Source organism: Pinus tabuliformis, chromosome Q (genome assembly GCF_031772625.1).
Source record: "Pinus tabuliformis cultivar Carrire ecotype Pingquan chromosome Q, CPIR1, whole genome shotgun sequence".
Taxonomy (NCBI): Eukaryota; Viridiplantae; Streptophyta; class Pinopsida; order Pinales; family Pinaceae; genus Pinus; species Pinus tabuliformis.
Window position 1 is genome coordinate 1068596591 of NC_142296.1, and position 22966 is coordinate 1068619556.

Here is a 22966-nt window from a genome sequence, read left to right on the forward strand (position 1 = left end):
TCTCCTCTTCTTATAGATCTTTCAATTGACGATTACATGACCTAGTAAACTCAAACAAATACCCTGCCAAGATCAAGATTAACTTATCCTCCCACTACAAGGACTTCGACCTCCTACTGTAGATCCAAAATTCTGTCTTTCGGCAACTGCTGCTACATCTCTTAGAGACTTCGATCTCGTTCGTCTAGCCTTCTCTTCCCTTCGCTTTCCTTGTCTTGAGATTTAGGGCTAGTGAGACACCCTAAGTGACCTTTGCTTGCCTTCCCTTCTCTCTTTCTTCCAAGATCGAACTAGAGATATTCCCAGCGCAGAAACCCTAACTTCGTCTATAACAAGAGAGAGAGAACTAGCCCAAGCACTTCGACTTCTTTGACTTCCTCTTCGTACTTTCTTCTTCTACCTTTCTTCTTCCTCTTCTTCCCATAGAATGACATGTGTGAGTGTGTCCAATGGAGGATGAGTTCCTTTCTATATATAGGCTCCTTTCAAGGGTAGACGTGGCTCTTCATGTAGGCCAACTTGACAACTTCTAGGTTGACTTGATCTTGGAGGTATTTCGACACTTTAAAGACAAAAATATATTTTTATTTACAAGATACAATGTGCCTATAGGGTCTTCATATATGACAATGACTCTTAAACCTAGGACAAACCCTGGAAGCACACAATGAGTGCTTGACCTATAAAAGAACTTGGGCATGAAACCCATGCTCCAATTATAATAATTTCTTTTCATTTTATTATTTACAAGAGTACGTTTCATACTTATAAAGACCGAACCTAGTTACACATTTTTCAACACTCCCTCTTAACTAGGGAGGTATTCATAAGAGGTACATGGTCATTCTCAATGTGAAGAGATCTCATAAAAAGAGTCGGATTGGTAACCCATCTGTTTAGCATCATATCGACCAGCATTGTAACATAACAAAGCCTTGACTAACAGCTCTATCCACATGATTAGAGCACAATGCTGGCGAGACCAATGATTCATAGACACCATAATCATTTTCTCGCAAGGTACATACTCCACCCAGGTGTTCACTGAGTATGACCTTCCTTTGGACTATTCTTATCTTGGATAGCTAGTCCTCAAAGAGTATAGGTCCACGACTACTCTTGTCTTAAATGCCCTACCACATTCTCAAAGAGTATCGAATGCTAGATGGTTACCCAATCCTCCATTCTTTCTTCCCAAAGGAAGACAAGAATGTAGTGTCTATCTCTCCCTCTCAATTAGGGAGGATATATCAACCAAACCAAGCTTGTCTCTCAAATATACAAGCCTCTTGTTTGGAAGTGACTTTGTCAATATGTCAGCTACGTACTCATCAGTGGAGATATACTGTAGCTGTAGCACACCATTTTGTGCTAGCTCTCGAATATAGTGATACTTGTTGTTTATAAGCTTTGTCTGTCCATGAAACATTGGATCTTCAGACAAGCGTATACAATTGGTGTTATCACAAAGTATCACTGTAGGGTTCATTGGTCCTTCAAATAGGTCAAATAGCAGCTTCCTTAACCATACTACTTCTCTGCTTACTTCACAGGCTACAACATATTCAACCTCAGCACTACTCAAAGCAACTGTGTCTTGCTTTCTACTCATCCATGAGACCATGGAGGATCCCAAACTGAAACATCCTCCTGTAGTGCTCCTTCCATCTTGCTCACTGCCTCCCTAGTCGGAATCTGTATATCCAATTAGTTGGACATCATTCCTTCTATCATACTTCAGACAGTAGTGGATGGTTCCTCGCAGATATCTCAGAATATGTTTTGTTGCTACCCAATGATCATGCTTCAACTCCACTTGGAATTGACTGAGAACATTTACTGCAAAGCATATGTTTGGTCGAGTGTTCACCAAGTACATCAATGAGCCAATAAGTTGCCTATACTTGGAAAGTTCCACAAGGCTAGATTCAGAACTCCTTAGTCTCTTCAAGTTTGTGATCATTGGAGTGGTCATAGGTTTGCAATCCATCATGTCAAACCTTTTCAGTATCTCGATCACGTACGTTCCTTTACCCAAATAAACTTCATCAGGTCCTTGCCAGAATTCTAGTCCCAAATAGTAATGCATCAACCCAAGATCCTTCATATCAAATTCTGTTGCTAGTTGCTTCTTACATTCTTACATCCTTCAATTCTACCTTCTACACCTGTCAAGAGAAAATCATCTACATACAAAAGAAAGATTACAAGTTCACCATTTACAAACTTAATGTAAAGGTTTGAATCAACAAAGCTTTTTGTGAAGCCTATTCTTTGTAGGTATGTATCCATTCTAGCATACCATGCCCTTGGTGGTTTCTTGAGGCCATATAATGCTTTATTCAATCCGCAAACATATGCCTTCTTATCTTTAACTTTGAATCCCAAGGGTTGCTCTATATAGGAATTCTTCATCTATTGTGCCATTCAAAAACGCAGTCTTGACATCCATTTGGTGGATGTTCTATCCCATTGATACTGCCAGAGAGACTAATGATCGAAACATTGTATATCTTTTTGTTGGAGCAAATGTCTCTTCATAGTTGATGCCTTCAAGTTGAGAGAAGCCTCTAGCCACAAATCTTGCTTTATACTTATCTATACTTCCATCAGCTACATGTTTGATCTTATTGATCCACTTGGAAGTAACCACAGATTTGTCTTCGGGCCTAGGTACGATCTCCCAGACTCTATTCTTCATTATAGATTGATACTCTTCATTCATGGCATCCTTCCATTCTTGATTATTTATAGCCTTTTCAAAGGAGGACGGTTCTGCTTCTATCAATTGTCATGTATGCAGCATATCCAGAATACCTCTTAGGTTTCTTGCTTTCTCTAAATGAACTTGTCATTGCTCCATGACCTTCTGCATCAAGTAGTGTAGGTTTCAACCAATTAGGTCTTTTCCTTGTTTCAGGGATGACCACAGGTTGAACAGGTTCACAGGGACCTTCTTCTTCATGGTGTGATTCTTCTTTCCCTTGGTCAACTTCCTCCTCAAATATCGAAAGTTCTTCATCATTAGAGTCTATGGAAAGTTCCTTTGATTTCTTGAATGTTATGCTCTCATCAACTATGACATCACGACTGACTTCTATGTGATGTCCATCTTTCATGTAGATCCTATAAGGTTTTGATGAGTTGCTATACCCAACAAATGTTCCCTTCATGCCGGAAGGATCCAGCTTCTTTCTTTTGTCCTTTGGTATATGGATATACACGAGACACCCAAAGATCCAGAGATGATCTATAGATGGCTTCTTTCTAGTGAACACTTGTTTCAGAGTTTCAGAGTATTGAATGTAGACAGCTGTCTTCGAGGCTTCTCCCCACAAAAATCTAAGTAGATCCTGATCGTGTAACATTGCTTTTACACTTTCTTCAATGGATCTATTCTTTCTTTCTGCAACCCCATTTTGTTCGGGATTATATGGGACTATCAACTCCCTCTTAATCCCAGACTCCTTACAGAATGCTATAATTTCTTTGGATGTGTATTCTCCTCCATTATCAGATCTTAGTATCTTGATTCTTCTTTCTGTAAGGTTCTCCACTTCACTTTGAATTCTTGAAATTTTGTAGATACTTCATCCTTGGTTTTCATTAAGTAAACCGAGGTCTTACTTGAATGATCATCTATAAATGTGACATAATATAGGTGACCTCCAAGTGATTTAGGAGTCATACGGCCACATACATCGAGTGAATGAGATCCAAGATTTCTTTTGACCGTGAAGCATTGCTTCCAAATGGTCTCTTGGTATTGTCACCCAATTCACACCCCTTACAAACACCTTCATGATCTTCCTTCAGATTAGGAATTCCATCTACTATGGAACTTAGAGTTGGAAGGATTTTGAAATGTAGATGACCAAATCTTCGATGCCAAAGTTCACATGGGCTAATCTCAATGTGAACTAGGGTTTGGGCCACGGGAGATATCAGTGTGTAGAGTCTTCCTTCTCAAATGCCAATAACTTTGGTTTGATCTATACTTGAGTCTTTACCCAAACAACGACCTTTCCATCAATGAAGGCTATTCTATCACCCTTATCTTCTAGACTTGAAATAGAAAGTAAGTTCTTGTGCAAACCTGGAACAAATAGAATGTTGTTGAGGTGAATGTTGCTTCCGTCTTCCAGCTTTATGGAGGTTGATCCAATGCCTTTCACGGGATAGCTCTTGTTATCTCCAAGCTCCACTGAATAAGTGGATTTTCCTTTTGATAAGGTCTTCAATCGATTGGAATGGCCAGTCATGTGCCTTGATGCACCACTGTCAATTACCCAAATGTCTTCATCTTGGAATGTGCCAGAGAGAGCCGAGAAGAGACCTTCATTTGTTTCTTTGACTGATACCTTCTTTGAAGTAAATAAGAAACTCCATGCTTCCTTGATACCTTTCTTGAGATGGCTTGCGATCTTCTTGATGAACTTCTTCATTGTAGAGGATATCTTCATGATGCCCTTAGATAACCTTAGCTCTGATACCATGTTGAGAATTCAATAGGGCAGTAAGTATGTTAATTCTCTTTTCTTGATAACTATTTGTGTTACCTTTTTCCTTATTAGCTTTGTTCCTTATTATTACAGTGTGAGATACATCAAACAGCTACCAAAACAATAAGAACAATGACACAGTATATAGGTTGCAAGCCAGGGCCAAAACCCCTCCTCTTGAGGGGAAAACCCTTAAATCTCTTCTCTTCTTATAGATCTTTCAATTGACGAATACCATGACCTAGTGACTTAGACAAATACCCTCCAAGATCAAGATCAATTCGGCCTCCCATTGCAAGGACTTCGACCTCCGACTGTAGATCCGAAATTTTGTCTTCCAAAATCTGTTGTTGCTTCTCTTAGAGACTTCGATCTCCTTCGTCTTGCCTTCTCTTCCCTTCGCTTGCCTTTCTTGATACTTAGGGCTAGTGAGACACCCTAAGTGACCTTTGCTTGCCTTCCCTTCTCTCTTTCTTCCAAGATCGAACTAGAGATAGTCCTAGTGCAGAAATCCTAACTTCGTGCATAACAAGAGAGAGAACTAGCCTAAGCACTTCGACTTCTTTGACTTCCTCTTCGTACTTTCTTCTTCGACCTTTCTTCTTCCTCTTCTTCACATAGAATGAGATGAGTGAGTGTGTCCAATGGAGGATGAGTTCCTTTCTATATATAGGCTCCTTTCAAGGGTAGACGTGGCTCTTCATGTAGGCCAACTTGACAATTTCTAGGTTGACTTGATATTGGAGGTATTTCGACACTTTAAAGACAAAAATATTTTTCTTTACAAATGTGCCCATAGGGTCTTCAATATATGACAATGACTCTTAAACCTAGGACAAACCCTAGAAGCACATAATGAGTGCTTGACCTATAAAAGAACTTGGGCATGAAACCCATGCTCCAATAATAATAATTTCTTTTCATTTTATTATTTACAAGAGTACATTTCATACTTATGAAGACTAACCTAGTTACACATTTTTCAACACTAGGAGGCTTCCAAGACTTTCTAGACTCAAAATAAATTATTTTACAAGGTACATCTTGCCCATACGGGTCTTACATTCATGACATTGACTCTCTTGACTCATGACAATAAATCTTTTGACCTAACAAACCCTAGAAGCATAACGAAAATGCTAGGTATCAACAAGAAGCATGAAACCCATGCTCTAAAAATATTTTTTCTTTCTTCTTTTGCTTGTTACATAAGATATACATATTGACATGAGTACAATGACAATTATGAAGACTAAAACTAGTTACATTTTCCAACACTCCCTCTTAACTAGGGAGGTATTCATAATTGCAAACCCTCGTACATGAATAACTTTTATTCTCAAACTAAAGAGTTCTCATAAGAAGATTTAGATTGGTAAGCCATCTTTAAGCATCAACATCATGACCAACATTGTCAACATAGTAAGGCCTTAACTTTGACAAGCTCTTTCATATACAAGAGCATAATGTTGGGAGGTTTTACGTGAGATACCACACTACCTCTACAAGGCACATTTCTTTTAGGACTATTCTTATCTTGGATTCCCAATCCTCAAATAATATTGATCTTCTTCGACCACTCTTGTCTTGGATACCTGTCCAATCCTCAAAGAGTGGCAGTCCATTTCCTGTCTTGGATTTTATATCCTCAAGGTAATCACAAATTCTTATCAATCCTCCATCCACCATCTTCTCTCCAAGGCCTTCACTTAGACTTACGGTTGTTAGTCTTGGTCAAGTGCATGACACATGAAGAAGAGAATACAAATGTGATGTCCATCATCACTCCCTCTCAACCAGAGAGTATATCCCCATTCCCTCTTGATTAGAAATAGATCCTTGCTCCTATTTAAGGAGACTCCTTTTCTCCCTCTCAAATATAGAGGAGATCCCTGACTTCCTTCCAATTTGGGAAGTCATCACCACAAGCTTTATAGCTTGTCTTCATAAATGTATCAACTATCAGTTCTTCATGGAGATAGCTGCATGGCTCCCTCTTTCCTTTGTATCTCATTATATCGAGCTTTCTTCCTTCTTGGGTATCATGGAGCCATCTTCTTTCTTCAATCTTGTGACAGGGTTCAGGCCATCAATCTTGCATATCACTTTCCTCTAGTCATCATCAATGAAGGCATTATATTGAGCCTTTTCAAACTTCAAGCTAGTCATAGCTCCCTCTTAAACATGAAAGTGATCTTTGTTGATGAACATTAGGTTATCTTCTTTCACTGCTACCTTTCAATCCCAAGGTGATGATGTGAACACCTTGACTTCTTAATTGCCAAAACCATATACTTGATTCATATGTTCGTTGAATTGAGTTCAACGTCCACAGTTGAACTTGCCTCAACTATCATCATGCATTCATACAATATCCTACCAGATAGCAAAACAATATGCTAACCAGATAACCAATATCACAATATTAGATATCAGACTTACCTTGTCATCATGGCCCTCTCATCAAAGCATCAGCTTACTTGAGTTTCTTCGAGATCAACATCGTTTCGCATGATCCATCTCCATATGAATCTCTCTCCATGCAATCATTTTAATCAAAGTGCCCATGGGTCAAGCTTGATTACCAAGTTGTAATATCTTCCTTGGAGTTGTCATTGTTAACTCCTCTTCCGAAGACTATACTTGATGTTGATCATTATTGTTATATTTATGCCATGCAATCTTGTGAGAGAGTCTCGATCTCCATCCATTTCACATCATGCCAAATTTCTATTTTCAAGCACCATGTAGCCACATGGAAGACTTACCGAGCACATTGACATAACTAACTCTTCCTTCATGATTCTTGTATATGAACCATACCCTAAAGAAGAGTTACTTTTCTTTTCATACAATCATCTAGCCATTTCTTCTTGCTTCCTGTACATGATGAAGATAGGTTTCTTTTCACAAGAAAGACCTACAACTTTGACAATTTGCATTCCTTCATCCTTTAAGAGTATTATTTCCATACTAGATAGAATATATACCAATCATAATGTTGCTTCCAAGAACCTTCCATAATGATGATTCTTATAGTATTTTGAGGATCCTTCTTTGCGAAATGACTACCTCTAACATGATGTTAGAAAATGCCAGAGGAACAATAACATACAATATGGTCCCAAACTTCTCATTCTTTTTAAACTAGATGATCTTTCCAAAGCAAATTAAACAAGTAGATTCTAATCTTTCTACTATCATGTGCTTCTATCTATGATGCCATGCCTTTTACAAAATCAAGACTCTTTTAGAGTATACAATAATGCATGCTACTCTACTTTCTACTAAATAAAAGAAAGACAAAAATAAAGAACCTAACAGAGATGAGACTTCCTTCAATAATAGAGATCCTTGGGATCTTCTCATTTCGACTTCTTCTCAAGTTCTCCCCTTTCCTCAACTATGTGAGCTTCACTTTTTTCCTTCCTTTTGTTGTTCACCTTAGTATTTGGACAATCCCTTTTATAGTGCCCATACTCATTGCATCCAAAGCATTGAATCTTGAACATGTCTTTCTTCTTGGACTTTCCAAACTTACCTTTTTCCTCAACTTCTTGGTTCTTGCAATGAAGGCTTGAGACCTTTCATTTGACTCAGTATCAACCTTTGCCTTGATCCTAGATTCTTCCAAGATACATTGAGCCCACAATTCATCGACTAGTGTAGTATCTTTTTTTTAGTAGATGCTTGTTGCAAAGCTACTCCAATTAGGTGGAAAAGCATTTAGTACACATATAGTCATCTCAGAATTTGTAACAATCTCTCCAAGCCCTTGTAATTGATCTCTTATTTGTGAGATCTTCATCAGATAGGTGGCCATGTCTTCATCCTTTGATTTCCTTATCCTATATAATTGATTCCTCAAGGAAATATTTTGACCTTGTGTACTTATAGAGTACAACTTTACCAACTTATCATACATAGCCTTTGATGTCTTCAAATCTGCAACAAAGGGAACAAGATGATCTTTGAGGGATTCAACGATAATCCTTTGTGCCCTTACTTCTCCCTTCTTGTATTTTGCTAATTCTTGAGTCTTCTCTTTGCTTGGTTCAACTACTTCTCCAAGGACATACTCCATGACTTCATTCTCTGTGAGTGCCAAGTCAATCCTCTTCTTCCATGCTAGGAAGTTTGCTAGCCCAACAAGCTTGTTGCTTTTCTAGTAAAATGTAGCCATATGATCTCTAGATTGAGATATAGAACACAATCTAACACTTATTTGTCAACCAAGAGTCCTTCGTCTTGATGATGCCTCCAACAATCTTGATGTTTGCAAGACCTCCAAGGAGACTTCAAAGATGCCCTAGAAAGATGTATTATAGGATGCCTTCAACAATGATAGCTTCAAAGAGTGAATGATGATATCAAGATCCCTTGATGCTTCCTCTACTTCAAGATGATGCACTAGAGAATAAGGACTTTTCCTTCCTTCCTTTAATGAGACCTTGATGATGAGGTCTTCTTCAACAAAAGCTTGATGTGGAAACCTTCTTTCTAGATCAATAGGTTTTCTTCTTCTTTCCTTGTGTCCTTCTGCAAATGATTCCCCTTGACAAGCAAATCCTTCTTTGTGTCCTTTCAACTGACTTCTATTGTTCACCTTAGCTCTGATACCATGTTGGAGAATGCAGTGGGAAAGCTATTAATTCAATTTCTCCTTAATCATTATATATTTCTTGTGAACTTTATTTATCGTCATGTGTTTCTTTATTAGATCTTTTCATCAAACAAATATCAAGAGCAAAAGAATAAAGACAATGGACATAGAAATTAGGCTCCAAGCTAGGACAAAACCCCTCCAAGGGGAAAACCCAGAAAATCTCTTCTCTTCTTATAGAATCTGCTTCAAATGAGACAACCAAGACCCAAACCCTAGACCAAGTCCTCCTCCAAGCACCAAGTCAACCCTCCAAGAAGCCCTTCCAAGTGGATCATATCAACAAATATCAATCCTGCTTCAACCTGTTTCCAACTTCAACTTCGGCCCTATAGTTGCTGCAAAAACCCTAGGACAATTCTTCAAGAGATCTTCCTTTGAGCAAGACAATGTTTCTCAAAGTCAATGAGGTCAAATCAAAATATTCGCTCTTCCAGCAACTCGATCCTACAACTTGTTCTTTTGCAATTCGGACCTGCAATTTTGGCCTTCCTTGAAGCTGCAGAAACCCTAATTCTTTGCACATGTGAGAGAGATAGAGCCCAAAAAAAATATTCAAGACTTTTTCTTCCTTCCTTGATCTTCGCTCTAGCCTTCTTAGTCTTCTTAGCTTCAGATCGAACTTTTCTTGGGAGATCAAACTCGTGAGTGGATGAGTGCTAAATGAGATCGAAGATGCTTGTATTTATACACATCTAAGGGGTTCGAGTACCTTCTTGTAGGTTGACTTGAAGTTGCTAGGGCCAACTGTTGAGAAATCTAGGGCATTCAATAAATAACAATTTCTCTTCTTGATAATTGCTTGTGATGCTCTTTTTTCTTCTTAATATTATAATCAATTCTTCGTTAGCTTATTAATGTGTTCTTTCATCAAGACAATTACCAATATGCAATAACAAAAGAGACAAGTGACACAGTGTATAGGCTTCTCCAGCCAAGGCCAAAACCTCTCACCTCTTGAGAGGAAAACCCGATCAAAATTCTTCTTCTAGATCTTCAATTGATAAGTACCAAGACCATTACACAAACCCTTGACTCTAGTATCCTTCCAAAAACCTTGTCACCAACCTTGATACTCTGCCTCTTCCTTCATTCTGTCTTTCTCACATTGCTTTCCTCGGCTTCTTCCAGAGAAACTCAATCTCTATCCTTCTTACTGCATCTCCTCGACTTCCCTAGAAAATCTCAGTCTCTAGGTATTTACTTCGACCTCCCAAAAGGGTCTTTCTCTAGCTGCCCTAACTTCGCACTTCCCAGAAGATTTTGCTACCCAGACTTCACTGCCCCAGAAGATTTTGCTGCCCAGAGGAAATTTCATTGTCCCAAAAGATTCTATTGCCCAGAAGAAACTTCGTTGTCCCAGAAGAAACCCTTCTTGTCTTCGTATAGCCCAGAAGAAACTTCGCTTTTCTTTCTTTCGTACTCCTCTTCTAGCCCCTTCTTTGCTCTTCCTTTTTACCCTATCTTCGCACTTCTTCTTATCTCAAGTAAGTCGAGTTTCTTGTCTTCAAATGGAGGACGAGTTAGGCTATATATACACCTCCTTCGCTGCCCTTTAAGCCGACTTGACAGCTGGAGTTAAGCCGACTTGATCTAGCAGCTTCCTTATCATTTGTAGGCCGACTTGAAGAGGTATGGTGACAAGTTCTTGAAGGATGCTTTACATAGATAATATTGACCTTTTACAAAGTGTAACATGACTTCATTTACATGACAATGACTCTTACATTTTATGGCTAGATGACAAATAAATCCTAAAGACTCTCAATTGGAGTCTTGACTCAAAAAACAAAAACCCTTGCTCATGAAACCCATGAAGCAAGTCGATAAAATAATTTCATTTTTCTTTATTTACATCTTATTTCATAAAATCATATTTACATGTCATTATGAAGACCAAATCTAGTTACACTTTTCAACACCAACTTGTGCTAGGAAGCTTCCAGGACTTTCTAGACTCCAAATAAATTATTTTACAAGGTACATCTTGCCCAGGTGGGTCTTATATTCATGACATTGACTCTCTTGACTCATGACAATAAATCTTATGACCTAACAAACCCTAAAAGCATGAAGAACGTGCTTTTACCTAGAAGACCATCAAAAGAAGCATGAAACCCATGCTCTAAAATAATAATTTTTCTTTCTTCTTTTGCTTGTTACATAAGATATACATATTGACATGAGTACAATGACAATTATGAAGACAGAAACTAGTTACATTTTCCAACATCCTCCACCCTTATACCAGTAGCCATGACTAACAAAATTTCAGATCTGTTAATAGGCAGCCTTCCTCCCTCTCAACCAACAGTCCTTTGGGTTTCTAAAGATGGTTTTAGGTTGGCCTTCTCACTGTTTTAGCAGAAGGTGCTTGTTGGTCTTTCTTATGAGCTGAGGTTTCGTCAGATCTGGATTCTGAAGGTTCCTTTCTCAAATCTGGAGTTTTCCAAGCTCTAATACCATGTAGGTAAATATAGTTTTGTTGTAACTTGTAGCCCATCCAGTTTCACGTTGTTTTGCATGACGTTAAATCCCAGAACCCCAAACAGTTAGTTGATATAAACTTTATGCAAGTTTTTCTTGAAACATTATAGAGCCACTTTACCATTTAATTTTCCAACTGATATAAGAAATAAACAAGCATGCTCACACACATAAATTTTACACATGTACATAGTTGTTTTTGGTCAACTCACCCTGGAAAAACCCACAAGGGGAAAACCAGTTCTAAGGGAGTCTTTATATTACTTTTAAGGAGATTTGTACATAGAAAGAAAAATCAGTTATCTCCATTATTTGAGTTTCCTAATGACACTGTGTGAATACAAGGAATTGGAGCCACCACACAATCCTTAACTCAGACTGATTCTCAGTCTCAAATTCTTTGCTAGTACTCTGTGCCAATGCCACGAATTTTGGGCCTTAGCAGAACTTCTCTTGGAAACACGAGCCTTAAACTCTAACCAGAAGACTCCAATTTCTATGCTGAAGTAACCTCAATAAAATCACTGACAATCTGAAGTGTTATGGGTCTGCTCACCCAAAATTTTCGGCCTAGACTTCTCCTGGAACTTGGCCTGAACATAGCCACAAATCTCGGCCTAGAAGAGGCTAATACCCAGCGAAAATTTTCAGATACAAACTTGAGATGAATCCTGTAGCAAACTCGGTTGAACAACCTGTCATCAACATGTATAAACTAGCCTGCAAACTCATCTCTAAACTCGGCCTCTACACTTGAAATGAAGATCACGGGTTTGAATCCTGTGTTATCAACTGGAAGTTCGAGCCTGAATGTCTCTAGGAATTCGGGCTCCTCTCCAAGCTGTTCGACTCCTTTCTTTCACCTACAATCTGCCTCCTTTCTCTCCTTTGCTTACTCCTTTGCAAGCACGAGTTTTTTCTCACAACCTCCTACGTTCTCCTCAAATTTCATGAGAAGAATGAGGCTCTCCCTTTTTGCACAAACCTTAAACACTGGCTTGTGTGCTCCTCCCCTTCGCTGGCTCGAGCTCCTCATTAGCTCTCTCTTCCTTTCTCTCAAAATGCTCTTGAGAGAATAATACTCCTCTTCCCTCCTTTTTCCCTTTTTGTCTCTTCATAAGATGAAATACCTAACCCTAGTGATCTAATGGTTGAGATTAAATCTCAGCTCATTAGATCAAGGGTGGCGATTTCACCCTCTCTTGACCCCCTCTCTTATGTGGTCCCCCTCACTTAAAAAACCTCCTAGTCACTTTGACATGTTATTGACGTTGTGCACTTTTTCTCTCATAAAGTGACTTTTAAAACATAAAAGTCACTTTAATAATATAAAGTCACTTTGTACTTTTCACATAAAGTCACTTTAATAATACTTGTGACTTTAATAAATTAAAATACATGGTACATATCTCATAAAAAGTACTTTTGCTCCAAGATATTAATAAACTCTTAATGTCCCTAGACAAAAAGATTATTAATGTGTCTTCCTAGGCCAAAAGGATAAATGCCTAAGAAACACTTCCTTAGTACCATCTTTCTCAACAGTAGTCTCATTAAGAAGGTCTATTCATATTGAGAAGTTCCCTTGCTATAGAGAAGTAATGGGCATTGTTGCCCTAAACCTGTGACCTTATAAATCTTCAAACCCATGTTTTTCAAAGAAAACAAGTAGGAGAATGTTAGAGATGTGTTATATTCTTTGCATGTGGACTACAACAAGTGCAAATCCAATATCAGCACTAGTGGGAGGGCACTGAAACAGATTATGAGGAGCGGCAGTAGCGAGGGACATTGAGGTTCAAGTCAGTGCCATGAATTTTTTTGAGTGGGGTTCATCTTCAGCCTATTTTTGGGCTTTTTTAACCAATGGTTTTTGAGACCACTGTAATCTACTTCAGGACTACGGATTAGGGTTTTGCATTTTGCAAAATAACTAGATATTCAATTGTGAACAGTCAAGTTAATACAATGAAGAAGATAGAGATGCCGCTCTAAGATAGGCTAGTTTCCCAATTAAAGGTTTCTAGAGTAAATTGTTGTGTAATCTGGGTGTGCCATTGTTGTTATTTCCGTTTTACTTAAGAATCCATATGCATCACTTGCATAATTTATAGCTTACAACCATATTGCAAACATAATGGAACATTAGTCAAACTTTTGCTAGTGATATAATATTCATAGGCAAATCAAGACTACAAGAGTGTAAATGGTACGTTCAATATAAGATAGTGAAAGAAAGAGAGAATGAGACAGACCTGTGCACGAGCAATATAAAACTTCAAGCGATTCATTTCACTTGCAATTCGTTCCAAAAGCATGCTTCGAGTTTCCTCAAGATTTGCACCATTCTCAGATATCTCTGCCATGGTACCATTGCTAAAGGAACTCTTGCTAGCTGGCTCAAGTTGAGAAATGGGTCCTTCTTCAGGCATGCTTTGCAATTCCACCATCAGTTTCTCTACCTGCACAATTATTTTCCTAAAAAAATCAGTTCAAGGTTTTAACCTATTGAAATAAAAATAAAATTGTGTTCAATTCTGGTGTTTTAAAACTCTAGCACGAATTCAAAATATCAGCTACCATAAAATAAAACTGGTTTTAATCATTAAGTTTTAATCAAATTCCAAACCTCCCGTTTGCTTATTCACTAAGATGGTCACATACCTGATTTGCATTTAACTGTTTTATCCTCATTGAGAAATAGGGAGTAAAATACCTACTGAGAACATGACATGGTACAAAGTTTGCTAGCTCAATGTCAAAACTAAAGTGTTCAGCCAGGTTTGAACAGACAAGGCTGCCACAGCCAATGCTATCAATAATTGCAGAAATCAAAGTGCGTAATCATATAATGATACAAGTTATTTTCAATGGGCAGCGTAAATTAATATTTAAAATGAGTATTATCACAGAGCCAATGAATCAAAACATGAGTGAACATTTAAATAGAGAACACTCTAAAGGACCAGTGCTAAATTTTTGAAATTAACGGGTGTGGAAAGCACCCAAACAAAAGTTCAAACTTCAGACAGCTGACGTGCACAGGAAACCCTAGGAAGTAATACTGGCGTCATGACACAGCAATTTATACAATGGCGCCCTCATCATGTTCCAATTTAGAAAATCAAGGTAGGTCCTGTTTCTTATGGGTGCTCTTGACTATGAGAAAGTTCTAAAAAAGGTAAAGCAAAAGGACTTTCAGTAAGTACTGGTGACGGTCACTGATTCTATTCCACTTGTTAGCAAAACAAAGTTTCTCAGCCAAAATTTGGTTTGGCTTGGTCAAATCCAATAAAATTTGTGAATACCTGGCGAGCTTTGCATAAAACTTGTACAGACTTGCAAGTCTCACAAAACTTGCTGTTGAATTTGTCGTTGAAACTGGCTGGTGAAAGCTCATTTATCTTTTCATTACTCATCTGTTGTTTTCTTCTTTGTTGGGCCTTCTCAAGATTTTGAAACATCTTTTAGTGTTCTCCACTAGATTTACAGCTAATCTGGACCATTGCCAAGAAGACTTAAAGGGTTCTACAGTGGATTTTCAGCTTTGATCAACTGTTTCAAAAGTTTAAAGTTCAATCCAGTGAATATTAAGCTGATTTCAGAGAGAACAAATGAATTTTAAATTGCAGATTTACTGTCCTTTTAATGTAGATTTTCTCAAAGATTTAAGCACTTATGAATTTCTTTTGGCCAAACGAGGGTTTTCCAATGGGATGTTTCTTCATCAACCAGCTGCTTCAGCAGATCAAAAGGGCATCGAAGAAGTTATTTGGGGATTTGCTCCCCTCCTCCTCTAGAAACGTGTCGAAGTTACACTCACTACAGAGCTTGTCAAAAAAGTTGAAGTGGAAGTGGATGAACTTACCAAAGAACTTGATACACTTACCAGATTAGGTAGAGTTCCTGATAGAAATCTAGTCTGGCTTCGAAAAAGGTGTTCTAGTTTGCGTAGGCCCAGAACTATGCCTTTTTTATGATCAAATCTTGGATATTTTTGCTTGTTAGTGTGATCAATAAGTAAAAACTCACCAAATTTCCAAAATAAACTCCCTATCCAGTAATAAATTTCCCTTTTCTCATGCACACAAATCAATGAGGTCACCTTCTCTAAAAATAATCATCTCCTAGTTTCCAAAGCTAGCAAGGAGGAATCAATTGACCTAGGCACCCTTCTTTGCCAAAAATAATTGATGAGGCAACCACTGAAAATAGATCTGAAGCATGCAGCCAACTTTTTAGCTCACTGTCAAATTTACCAAAGGAGGTGCATAGTGTTTCCTTAAGAATGATGTTCCCATGTGTCACACTTGAACCTTGAGAATGATGTTGCCACATGTCACACTGCAACCTTGAGCATGGTGCCCTCACTTGCCAATAATAAACATGCTTTAAGATAGCAATCCAACTCCTAAAAAATAGGAAAGATGAAAAATGTAGGGAAGTGCTAGGATATCATTGTATAGCATGCCTAAGTCCAAAGGAAAGAGTGTCATCATGGTGGTAGTTGATAAACTTACCAAGTATGCACCCTTGTGTGCACTATCTCATCATTTCAAAGCGAGTACAGTCACTACTGCATTTATGGAAACAGTTCAAAAGCTACATGGAAACCCAAAGATTATTGTAAGTGATAGAGATCCCATTTTCATTGGAAATTTTTGGACAAAATTATTTTCTTGTCTTGGTACTCAATTAGCTCATAGCTCATCTTATCATCCTCAATCCGAGAGGCAAACTGAGATAGTGAACAAATGTTTGGAAGGATATCTTCATTGTTTTGTATCTGATAAACAAACGCAATGGGTCAAGTGGTTACCTTTGACAAAATGGTGGTATAACACTTCCTTCCATACTGCAACAAAATTGACCCCATTTATGGCACTTTATGGATATTATCCACCATCCATCACATCGTCTTTAAGAGAAAATTCTAAGGTTCAACCTCCAACTCTTAAAGGATAACCTCACTCTGGCACAAAATTGAATGAAACAATAGGCAGATCAGCATCGCAGTGAAAGAAGTTTTGACATAGGTGATTGGGTATTTTTATGGCTACAACCATACAAACAAATGTCCCTCAATCAAGCTAAGAAGGATAATAAATTATCACCCAAGTACTATGGTCCTTACAAGGTGTTGCAAAAGATTGGTACTATGGCATACAAATTGGAGTTGCATGCATCTTCCCGAGTACACCCAGTTTTCCATGTTTCATGCTTAAAGAAAGTTATAAGTGACAAGCTCCCATTTCAAACAATATTGCCAGAACTTGACAAGGAAAAATCATATTGGAGCCTGAAGCAATCGCGGAAACAATAACCTGGCAGCTGCGGAATCGGTCAATTTCGAAGTATCTCATTAAGTGGAAGAACTTATCTACTAAAGATTCCACATGGGAGGATGAGTATTTTATACAGAAGCATCCAGAACTACTCAAGCATTGAGGACAACACTTTTTTTAAGGAGAGGGGCATGTTAGGTCCCTATAATACTAGTGTAGCCCCCATATTGTTATTGTTGTGCCCCATAAAATCCCATTATTGTTATTGTTGTGCCCTTACATTATTATGGTTATGTAGGCCTTGATTATATTGTGACCCTTTAGACTCCTATATATACCAAGAAGATCTTTCCATTTGTATCATCCAAGAATTGTTCATTTATGTGATGTAAAAGGAGGTCACCCCCTCGAAGAGGTTTATTTTCAAGTCGTTGATCTATCTATTCTTCTGTTTTTTGTGATCTAGTTACATAACATATTTAATGAGTGAACATTAAGACAACAGTCATCTAGGGCTAGAAAAATTTACTTTGAGAACAACACTACTCCTGTTATTGGCGATGCCAATGATAATGCTACTCTTTCCCAAACAATTCTCAAAGTTGTCAACCCTCCAATTACAAGGAAAAACATTTTTCACTCTATGAACCCAACCCAGACTTCAACCAACCCTATAAAGGATGAAATGGAAAAACATTGTCTATGAGGCTTTTGAGAAAGCCATAGATACCTTTTTCAATTCTATTCAAATATAAAATTTAATCTTGCTAGATTTCCATGTTAGCATGTCATGATTGAGAAGAATGTTGTATATAGTTGGGGGTTCAAAGCCCTTAATTTAAACTCTCTCAAAGATAACATTTACAATTATGTTGTTTGAAGTGTTGAGAAAGAAAAAAGAGTGTGGCTTCCAAACACCATGACACAACCCAATCCATCTTGTCTCATGATTTAGAAGGGTTCACTATCAATTAAGATAATCAACAATGGGATAATGTGGTCAAATCTTAGAATAAAGCCATAAGACCATCTTCAATCTTTCTGATAGGACCATGGTCCTTCAAGTTTAACTAAATAAGTTGTCAAATGGAATTATCTAAAAAAGTGTTTTGAATGCATATCTCTCCACAACCTAGAGCCTATGATACTAGTTGAAACTTGAGAGTTTTCCATGATAGCCATTACCTGATTCCCTATCCACAACTCTCCTTATATGTGAAAATATTTCCTCACCATTCATTTACCAGTGAAAGGATTAAAACATCTTGCCCCCTCTTCAATGGGAATGTCCAAATTGATCATGGCTTAAAATCCCATCTATTGTGATAATCTTCAATATCCTAATGCAAATCTTTTGATACCAACAACCGAGCCTACCAAATACATTTGAAAATTAATGAAACAGAAATTTTGATCGCACCAACGACATCCCTGTTACCACCAAAAAGAGGGTAAGCCCACAGTTGAAATTTTTTCTCCTTCCTTGGACAGCGAGTAGTCCACATCGCTCAATACATGATGACATGCCATGACCCTCCACCATTTGCACTGATCAGACACCTCTCACTATCCAACATTCCTCTTGAAGGAAGGTGGGTCATCATTCAGCAAGTACTTTAACCATCTTGCAATCATGTGCTTTTACTTAATGCTTTGGGCATTCTAACATAAATTAAGGGGTGATCTAAATTACTGATTGATCTTGACTAAACCTATTCCCTCACTTCACCAAGGAGGTTAGTTTTTAACCCTAGTCCAATGAGACCTCTGAGGCCCTAGGGTTATAGGAGTGGCACTACTTGGGAGACTTGGATTGGAGTAACGTGTCCATGATTAGTCCATACTTACCACTTTCCATCATTCCCTAGACTTCATCTCCATTCTTTGGGCTTGTGGTTAATGGTTCATTGGGACCATCCTATCCCCATCCTTGTGTCTAGGCTGGAAACTTTGCCCTGGAGGTTGATGCAGCTAAAAGAATGATAAAAGCATAAAAAGGTCACAATGAAAGAAAAAATAAGTTAAAATACAAAATATGTCTAAGACATTAATTATCGTGTGGGAAAAAGCATGGCATGAGCTCTACCCCCTCGTTAGCCATCACCCAATTCCTTGAGCACTTGATGCTCCATCACTTAAAAAAGGAACTCTTGCATGTCCCACCCCTGATGAGTAATACATCAACTCATCATTAATGGGTAAATAAATGCTAAATCATTAATAGCAATCTTGGGCTCCTAAGTTATGTTCCCAATCAAAAATAAGTAAAAGGTGCACCAGAGGGGTGGAAAAATCGGGCCAAGGAAACGGGTAACTCGTGCTACCACGATTTCTCCCTCCATACATCTATACACTTAGGATGATGGACCTCCATCAGTTGGTCCCATGGCCATGGCATCTTGGCCTGAAGTCCATCCCCTCCATTGCAACAATAATCACAAGCACATACAGATTGAAGGGTTGACCTAAGACATGTGACCTCCCCTTAGGGGTTGGAAACACCTAATAGGGTTGACAATCTAGCTATCCCTAACACAAGTAGGAAACACTTTTACAAAACTTGGTCTAATTAGATATTTGAAGTTGATCTCAAGTTGAAGTGTTGTTATCCACTTAACAATTAAGTCTGGTCCACTATGATGCATCTATGGTCATTGTACCTAATGATTGGTGGCTTTCACTTGATCTTGAGATGGTTTTGCCAAGTGGTTCTTCACACAACAACAAATGCCTTTGAGGGCACATCACAACACTACACTACATAGCATGCCTAGGCCATTTTGCATCTTCCAGAGAGCGGTGATGACCTTGCAAGTGCAGTGTTGCCCCTCCAGAGCAAAGTGTTTCGCTGCACCCCTAGATGCTGAAATGCTAAGCTCCTCTTGCTTGGTATTGCATTTACATGATGTTGTACCTAGTGGACCCAAAACACCCCCAAGTTGGCCTTGACATTGTTTGATGGGCAATGATTGATCCAGAGTCCAGATGATGATGGTTATCCCTAGGATGACAAGGGAGGACTTGTACTCACTATTGGAGCACCAATGTTAGAGAGAGATAGAGCCACATCAACCATCTAGCCCTTGAGAGGGTGACACAGGGAACCTAGAGCATCATTTTTGGACATGGAGGCACTTTGAGGCACTTCTTTAGGTATCCCCTTCAAGGCTTGTTGTTGGGTCCCTATAATACTAGTGATTACCCCATTACTATTGTAGTTATACCCCTTATTAATATTGTTGTGCCCCTATTGCCCCCATTTTGTTATTACTGTGCCCCATAGAATCCCTCTATTGTTATTTTTGTGGCTTTATATTATTATTGTTAGGTCGGCTGGATTGTACTGTGACTCCTTAGACTCCTATATATAGAAAGGAGGTTTTGTCATTTGAATCATCCAAGAATTGTTCATTTATGTAATGTAAAGGAGGTTGCCCCCTCGAAGAGGCTGAATTCTAAGGCGTTGATCTATCTTTTCTTGAGCTGGTTTCATAACATTTGGTATCAGAGCTTTGGATTATAGGGTTTCGCTGCTCCAAACAGGTCATCATGGCATTTTCGCTATAACTTTTTTCTGTGACGTTTCAGAAGTCGCAAAAAAAAACCCATTTGAGAAGAAATCGCGCTGAACCTTGGGTCCGAATTTCAGAGCTTTTCGCGCGATATTTGCGGAGATATGATCTGAGGAAGTTGGTCTTTTTGCAGACTCCTGAATTACATTCAAAACAGGTGACCTGGGGAAAATCGTCATAACTTTCTCTCTGGGGATCGGATTGAAATTTCGTAAGAAGGTACAGAAAGAGGACGGACTGTAGTTTCTTGTATGCATGTTTCAGATTCAAAGATCGAAACAGTGACTCGTGGCACGTCATACAAGTTCGCTCTACTGAACTAGTCTATAAGCAAGTCACTGTGGGAGATTTCACATAACTCTTCCTTGGAGAATCCAATTTGGGTCAGACTTGTGGCATTGGAAAGAGGACACAGAGGGCTACTACAGGTCACAAATTCAGAACTAGATGATCGGAAAGTACAGAGATACATCAGAGGCAATATCGAGCTCCTACAAAGTGAAAAAAGGTGTGTAGATTTTCTTAAATTTTTGCTTAAACTTGGTTTGAAAATTTATTTTGAAGGAATTCAAAGGGCATAGTAGAGCATTATTATCGGTAACTGATGCCCCGAGGAAAGAAAATGCAAACACCTAGTAAGGAACCTGAAAGCTCTAGCATGACTCATGAAGAAGAGGAAGAAATGCAACATGATATATCAAAATTACAAGACCAAGTGCAACAACTGTCCCTTGCACAAAAGGGAACAGAATCTAAGATGGATGGTTTAAAGAAAGATGTAGAAGCTAAGATGGATGGTTTAAATAAAGGTGTAGAAGCTAAGATGGACTGTTTAAAGAAAGGCGTAGAAGCTAAGATGATTGACGTGGAAGCTAAGATGGATGATTTGAAGACAGACATGGACGAATTGAAGATAAATATGAATAAGTTGCTACAAGAAATGGTCCCTAAGGGGGAAAGGATACTAAAGGAAACTCATGATGAGAACAAAAGAAATGTTAATCATGATTCCATAGACGCTAATGTTGGATCGAAGACTCACCATATTCCAAAAATCGATATGAGGAAGTTTGATGGCAAGGATCCCGCCACATGGATATTACAGATGGAGCAATTCTTCGATCTCAATAATGTGCAAAACACACAAAAGGTACGTATGGCAACTTTATATTTGGAACCAAATCAGTTTGTATGGTATCAATGGCTTTGCTCTCGTAAACCATTTATCACTTGGGCAATTTTTACGGAAGAATTGATAGCACATTATGAGGATACAAAAAGCAACACTTTTTTTAGCCAATTGATAAACAAAAGGGTTCAATAATGGAGCACATTGAGGAGTTCCAAAAATTGAACATAAGGGTAAAAGATATTCCAGAGGAGCATAGGATTGATGTGTTCATAGGGTCTTTAAAGGATAATATCCAACATGATGTTCGCCTTTGGGAACCTGATTCATTAGAGAAGGCATTCAGGTTAGCAAGAAAAATGGAAAGCAAAATTATGGCAACCAGGAAGCATACCACTCACAACTATAAAGACGAAGTGTTGTTGCCCCTAGTCTTCCACAACCTATAAGGTTGACACCACAACAATTGGAAGAAAAAAGAGCAAAAGGGCTTTGTTACAATTGTGATAGCAAATACACTAAAGGTCATAAGTGTGCTGAGAAGAAATTATTCTACATAGATTGTGAAGAGGAAGAAGAAAAGGAGCAAGAAAGGTCAAAAGAAGAGGATATACTCCAGGAACAAAGCCTAGATGAAGAACAAATAAATCCGACCATATCTTGTAATGCATTGGCGGGAATTACCACTCCTCAAACCATCAAGATAGAAGGACAAATCAAGAAGAAAAAGGTAATAGTGTTGATTGATTCAGGAAGCACCCACAATTTTATTCATTGTAAGGTAGCAAAAGAATTGAATTGCTTCCTATATCCAGCACCAGAGTGTCAAGTGATGATTGCAAATGGAGGAACAATAAATTGCTCTGGAAAGTGCCATAATATCAAGCTATCCATGGGAGAATATGTATTGACTAGCCCAATGCTTTCCATTCCAATGGGAGGTGCTGATGTTGTACTAGGAGTCCAATGGCTACAATCCTTGGGTACAATAGCTTTTAATTTTCAAGAACTTTTCATCAAATTTTCTACGGAAGGAAAGGAAGTTGAATTAAGGGGTATTGCAGGGAAACCAGGAAAGATAATCAGCTCTAATGGTATGACAAAGCTTCTAAAAAAGGAGCAAAGAGGTGTAATTGCACAATTATGTTCGCTAGATGTTTCCACATCGGAATCATCTATTTCTCCAGATCTCCAAAAAGTCCTGGACAATCATTCCAAGGTATTTGAGACTCCCAAAGGTCTCCCACCTATGCGTGATCATGATCATGCTTTCATCTGATTCCAGGAAGTGTTCCTCCAAACATCAGGCCGTACAGATATCCCTATGT

The 22966-nt window shown here is 38.4% G+C and overlaps 1 protein-coding gene across 1 annotated transcript in view; it reads right to left on the reverse strand.

The window, feature by feature from the left end:
* The window catches only part of LOC149223212 (conserved oligomeric Golgi complex subunit 2-like), an 85828-nt gene that overhangs the window by 28961 nt on the left and 33901 nt on the right, over positions 1–22966 (reverse strand). The window contains exon 2 of the mRNA XM_089387830.1: positions 13908–14114. Coding sequence (XP_089243956.1) covers positions 13908–14114 — 207 coding nt within the window. The remainder of the gene's footprint in view (positions 1–13907; positions 14115–22966) is intronic.